This window comes from Phoenix dactylifera, chromosome 3, assembly GCF_009389715.1.
Source record: "Phoenix dactylifera cultivar Barhee BC4 chromosome 3, palm_55x_up_171113_PBpolish2nd_filt_p, whole genome shotgun sequence".
Taxonomy (NCBI): domain Eukaryota; kingdom Viridiplantae; phylum Streptophyta; class Magnoliopsida; order Arecales; family Arecaceae; genus Phoenix; species Phoenix dactylifera.
The window spans coordinates 3905896-3912599 of NC_052394.1; the positions used below are offsets into that span (position 1 = coordinate 3905896).

A 6704-nucleotide genomic window follows, 5' to 3' on the forward strand; every position below is an offset into this window, starting at 1 on the left:
CACTCCATCTCCCTCTCTCACTCGAAACCCCCATGATCTCTCTCCATCGTTATCTATCATTATATCACCCATGTTCTCTCTTGCACACCCCGGTCTCTCTTTCCCTTTAACGCAATATTGGGAGAGAGACGGAAAGAGATCCTTTTTTTTGTCAACTAGTTGAACCGGTGAACATCTAAAGTGCCTCCTTTTCCCTGAGATTTAATACAAGAAACGATTATTATTTATAAAAATATACTGAAGCAAAACTCATTTGTTGTTGAAAAAAACTTTTGCACTGCTGTTTGTACTTCGACGGATAAAATTATCGTTGGTAAAAACTAAATATTCCCGACGGATTTTTATCTGTGGGTATAAAAACATCCGTAGGTAAATATTCATTTTCTTGGAGTACTGGCTGTTTTATAGCTGATTATGAACTTACTTGTTGGTGTAGTTTCAAGTTAGTATTTCTTTTTTATAAGTGGTGGAAAACCATTTACCAGTTCTGTGAAGAGGTAGATGATGCTAAAATTAAGAAGGGAGAAGGCCAACACTTAGCTGAGAGATACTATACTCACAACATTTAGCTGAAACACCAACATTCAAAGCCCTAGTAAAACATAAGAAGTCATCCAGCCTCAAAAAAAAAAAAAAAAAAAAAGAGCAAGCAAAAAAAATTAAGGATATCTAAATCCACACTAACCAGCCTTAGCTTAGTCGGCATTCCTTTTTGTTTCGGAGAGGTTCAGAGATAAATTCCTACTAGGGGGGCATCCCTGCCATATTTCTCGAAAAAAAAAAAATGCAAACCCCTGTCACACAAAATCCCAGCACCCAGGAGGGCTCAAACTACTTTTAGTGTTTTTTTACCTAAGTGGAAGGCATATGCATATATGCATCTTAAAACAAAAACAAACAAAATTTAACATAAAAAAGTCTTAGGTCGACCCATTTGCACTCTTCTTAGGAGATTGAGTTCCCAAGTTCAGCTTAGGATGATCATACTCTCATTGTATTTTCCTTCTTTCTTTTGAGTAAACCAGTCCTGCTCCATTTTTCAGGAAAAAAAAAACAATGGAAAACACTCTAGCCCTTCATTGGCAAATGGAAGCGGTCCCAAGCAACAATTTGATCATGAAAATATAATGAAATTTAGATTAGTCATATCACTGAATATGAACAGATCAGCAAAAGAACAAGCTTCTATAAAAAAACAAAAACAAGAAAACAAAAGAATAAGCTTTGGCGAATACTCGAATTAGACTGTGAGGTTGGAAAATACCAAGATTCCTCTTGGTCTCTTCTATCAGAGATCAATTTTGCTTTGGTGGACAAGTCATTGAAAGTAACTGTTCATTCATGTCGGCTAGAATAAAAGCAAATTAACATGATGATCAGGGATTGTCCATTTTTTCAATCAAGCAAGATGTCAAAATTACATGAGAGGGTCTCTCCCTCTCCCTCCCTCCCTCCCTCCCTCCTTGTGGGCGTGGGCGTAACTCACTCAACACTTGCACATTTCTGATTCCCCTTCATACTATGATGTGTAAATTGACATGCTGCAGATTTAATTCTAGTTTCATGTTGGTTGATTTTGATTTGAATTGCAACGCTATGTTTAGATACATGATATACTAAATTTTATCAAAATAACCTAATCAAATCAACATCCTTTTTAACCTGATAGACCGGTTGGTCAATGATAGGATGGATGCATAGGAATTCATCATCGATCATTAAGCTCATAAAATTTATTTATGCTACTAAAATTAAGGTTTGTTTGCATTAACTCGATCCCATTGAAATCAACATATTCGAGGTTTTTGGGCTTTGTTCAATTCATTTGCAGGAAATCTAGCCTAAAAAAATTGTGGTTTAAATGTTCCTTCTTCTAGAGTGAGATCCACCTTTGCATAGCTCATTTTTATCATTGGGACAAGCTTGAGCCAACTCAATTAAACCAAACTCGACATGATCACAAATGTGCCCTTTAACAGACCTAAAAAAGAATTCAAGGTGCCTCAAGGCCTTCATATACAAACTTTGAAATAATTTCCATTGTTGCATTTCATATAATAGTTGAAATTCCATTTTTGTCTATAAAATAAATAATATAATAAATTTCTATTTCAAGCTTAACAAGTTGAGCATAAGAAAATTAAACCTAGCTCAAGCTCAATTTATTTAGTAATTCAGTGAGCCATAGTTTAAGTTGAACATGATCTACTTACTTATAACTTATTTATTTGACAGCTGTTTACACCACATTCAGATAGACAACGGTTTTCCAAAGACCAACCAAATAATAAGTCTCGGAAGATCCTTCTAGAGTAGACCGAATAGTAGGTCTTTAAATGGGTTATGCAGAAAAGGGGTAAAACTCAAGAGGCCAAAGGTATAGACTGAGTGATCATAGTATATACTGAATGGAATGAGAACTATAGGTCTAGGATGAGAATTTTAGTGGAGAGAAGTCCGAGAATGTTGGTTGTCATATCCATGACATGGGAGCAGTTAAACTACTTAAGAAGTAAGAAGAATAGTGACACGACCTACTATGCATGAAAATAATGGCAATATAGCATACTAATAAGGACAAGTGGCAGAACTAATTAATACCATTCATCTTACTATTACCTAGAATGTAAGCAAAGTGGTAGCACTACCTATCACTCTTGGCAATAGTGATTTATGTAGCGTGTAATGATAAAAATAAGTATCAAGATAGTCAATAAATATCACTTATTAATATCATATTGTAATGTTAAAAAAAAGAGCGACACATCAATAAATTCAATTTATCTTTAATTATATTTGCTTTACCCTACTTTATCTTGCTCATAGTTTATCAACAGGACTCTGCTTTACCCATAGGAGTAGTAATAATAGATTTCTTCGATCATAGCCCTACCTATATCCTATTTAATTCTATCTATTTACTTTTGAACAAGTGGTGTGATGGTAGTGAAAGTCCTTGAAGGTCAATGCACCTAAACCTATGCCACTCTAATCATCTTTCTTTCAATTATTCTCTTGGCTAATCCAACACTGATGGCACGCCCACGAATCTTCCTCCTGCCACTAGACTTGTCACGAAATTCCTCGCAAATAATAACCTTGCTTAAAAATAGAATGCCTAAACACAGCTCAATCCACATACAACACTAGCCATATTTTGTTGCCATAATAGCATGTAAGAGGAAGATTATTTTCTTTGAAAACTGTTCATAATACCATGCTACCAAGCCTCCTTTTTCTAGATTCTATGATGAGCCCTGCATTGTGAACCCATCTAGAACAACCAATTTTCATCATCTTATTGTGATCTAGAAACCTAATGTTGTTTTTCTTCCTTTTGAGAACAGGTGAACATGCTTGTTTACATGATGAGTAGATGACTACCACCTGAAGAGATATTATAATCCCACCTCATATAGGAATTGATCATGTGGACCATACCATCATTTCCCGGTCATCCTAAAAATTTAAATCCATTTTACTCGTTCCTGCATGCTTTTCACCTTATTTAACGAGTAATGGTAACATTTTGAATTTAAACCTTTTAACTTCTTTCATGCTCCATTTAAAGTGCAGGCATAGGACTCCGCAAGAGGATTTACCAGTGCCTTTGTTGCTAAAGCAAGCCATTAAGATTATTTGCTCTCTCGCCCTTCAATTATGGACCCCATATGTCAATGTTCCTGCCCAACCAAATGCATTAAAGAGGATTGTTATTTGTCTCTCTCTTTATTCCTAGATTAACCAGCTTTCCTAGATTAACCAGCTTTAATCACACTGATAATGCTTATAGATGCCCACTAACAATTGGATGGAGGGAACGGAATGAAAGCTAGAGCGACAGCAGTGATAGTGTCTTTCCTACAAAAGCAAATCTTGATAATGCTCTATCAGTCTGCAACAACATGTTGATTTGGACCAGTTCTTAAACCTGCGAGAAAAAACCTAGATCAGTGAGTCAGTGGGGAATGGTTCCCAGACCCTCGCGAAATATATGCTAAGGTAATAGTTCAAACAATGCCAAGAAAATTCCAAATAACCTCGAAAAGTTATTTAGAAATTCAAACAATACCTGCCGTACTTGTTCCCTTGTGGAATTTAAAAAATTCTACTCAAGAGAGAGAGGAAATGCTGCTCAAATGGCACTCTGGTTGAAAAGTCTATCATTCCTATAACTTATGTGCAATTGACTAGAAAATGTTTGTGGATCTACAAACCCTCAAGCATTTATATCAACCTGCAACTGATCAGATCATGGGTCGCGATATATGCATAAAGTGGTACTTTTTTTTTTTTTTGCTTATTTAAGTTGATACGCTTGCACTACCTAATAATCGATTCACTTATTTATTGACCAGCTAATGAAGTCTAATACTTCCATCTTTTCATGATTTAATCAATTCATTCACTTGGTTGCATCATCAAGTGCATCCGCAACCATGGATCAAAAAGATTTGGTCGGTCTTGAATGCCCACTTGCTTTATGCTGTATGCAGATGATGATAGTGGTTTCAATTATAGAATTATTCACTAATGAATTATAATAACCTCTCTATGTAGCAACTAGAAGTTCTAATTTTGAATTTTTTATGATGCATACTTAAAAATATGAACCTAGATAACTATAGTGCAACTAATTTTCCTTTTCTTTGTCCGGAAAGAAGAATAATTCAAGTGATTGTAATCCGAGCAAGATATTTTTATCTTTATGAAAAGGAGCGTGTCTAGGTGAACTTATGACTCGTTTGGTCGCTTCGAATCTAAACTTTGACGCGCTCGATTGGATGGTGGGCCAGTCGAGGAGGAATAGCTATGCTTCCTTTTATTTTCTCCTCTCCAATGAAGGATGGGGCACTCCAGAAAGTGAAAGCAAAATAAGAATAAACAAAAGAATAAAATATAGAGAGACGGGAGAGAGAAAGAGATTTCTATGCAACTCTTCCTCCTGAACATCTAACTTAACCGGTTCCACTAGCCTCGACATAAGACCCACCTACCAAAATTGCTTAAAAAACATCTTCCCTCGGCCCCTCCTCCTCCTCCTCCTCCTCCTCCTCCTCCTTCTCCATCTCTTTCTTCTCCTTCTTCTTCTTCTTCTCCCTTTCCTTTTACCTTTTCCTCTTAGAGTAGGGATGGTACCCCTACTTGCGAGAACACGGACTTCTGGCCACCAGAACCCATTAATTACCCCCTTCATTGTCGTATTGGGCAGCCACGTTAGTGCCTAACCACGCATCAAGCACACGACAACCTAAATAAAATGACCTCCCGCGACCCTTACGAGCAATGGTGCCAGGGAGCCAGGGAAGGGTGGTGAAGAGTACCGCGTCAGCTCCAAGCCTTGGGGCCACCACCCTCTCTCACTCTTCTCAGTCGTTCATTCATTCGCGGTCACTTCCTCTTCTCCCACCCTTTCTCGTGTATTCCCTCCTCTTCTCCATCCATCTATCTATCTATCTCTCAAAATTTCCCTTGTAACGTCCCATCGACCCACCATTTCCTCCTGCACTGCCTCCACTGTATGCCTCCAGGGAAAGGAATGTAAGCCCCCAGCTTCCCCCATCAAAGAACAGAGTAATTAGAATAGTGAACCAGAACAAACCAAACCAAAATAGTCAACAGAAGCGAAGCTGGTGTATGGAATCGGGCCCTGACGCTCCTGAAGGCGGGGTAGAAGGCCCCTCGTCCACCACCGTCGCTGCCGCCGGCGACGCAACCTCACAAGCAGCCGGGGAACACCAGACTCGAGCTTCTCAACCTGCTCCACCTCAGCCCCAAGCTCAACCACAGCAGCCGCAGCAGCAGCTGAGTCGATACGAGTCGCAGAAGAGAAGGGACTGGAATACTTTTCTGCAGTACCTGAGGAACCACAAGCCACCGTTGACGCTGGCACGGTGCAGTGGAGCTCACGTTATAGAGTTCTTGAAATATTTGGACCAGTTCGGGAAAACCAAAGTGCACTTGAGCGGGTGCGCCTACTTCGGCCAACCCAACCCCCCGGCGCCCTGCGCCTGCCCCTTGAAGCAGGCCTGGGGCTCGCTCGACGCGCTCATCGGCCGCCTCCGCGCCGCCTACGAGGAGAACGGCGGCCGGCCCGAGTCCAACCCCTTCGGCGCCCGGGCGGTCAGGATGTATCTCCGTGAAGTCAGAGAGAGCCAGGCCAAGGCCAGAGGGATCCCGTACGAGAAGAAGAAGCGGAAGCGGGTGCCGCAGACCACCGCCGGGGCTTCTTCCTCCGCCACTGCCGGTGGAGGAGGTGCGGAGGGGTCGTCTGGAGGTGGAGGAGAGACTTCTGCGTCTACTGCTGCTACTGCTGCTGCTTCTGCTGCTGGCGTGAGTGCTAGTGGGAGCAGTGGTGGTGGTGGTGGTGGTGGTGGTGGGAGTAGTTCGGGGGCGGGGGAGGGATCTGGTGCTCCGCCGCCCCCGCCAGGGAGTTCGGCCTCCACTTCCTGAGTATAGATTTCTCTCGTTTCCTTTCTAATTTTACTTTGTTATTGTTCTTATTATTATTTGGTGGTTACGGGGTAGGGGAATATAGGACATAATATTGAGGCAATTTTCTCTATTTCTCATGAGGCTGATGAAGGGGAAAAAATTCCGAAAAAGAAAAATCAACAAAAAAAAGAGAGTAAGTTCTCTGATATCTCCTCTCTATCTATCTATCTAATGGCGTGAACGGTGCTGACAGATTGATATTCTTCTCA

General features: G+C 40.5%; 1 protein-coding gene across 1 annotated transcript; it reads left to right on the forward strand.

Moving 5' to 3' along the window:
• Positions 1 to 5048: 5048 nt before the first annotated feature.
• On the forward strand, positions 5049 to 6704 carry LOC103717475 (protein LIGHT-DEPENDENT SHORT HYPOCOTYLS 5). Its single transcript, XM_008805881.2, has one exon. It carries the CDS (start codon positions 5638 to 5640, stop codon positions 6451 to 6453), a length of 816 nt encoding a protein of 271 aa, XP_008804103.2. The 5' UTR covers positions 5049 to 5637; the 3' UTR covers positions 6454 to 6704.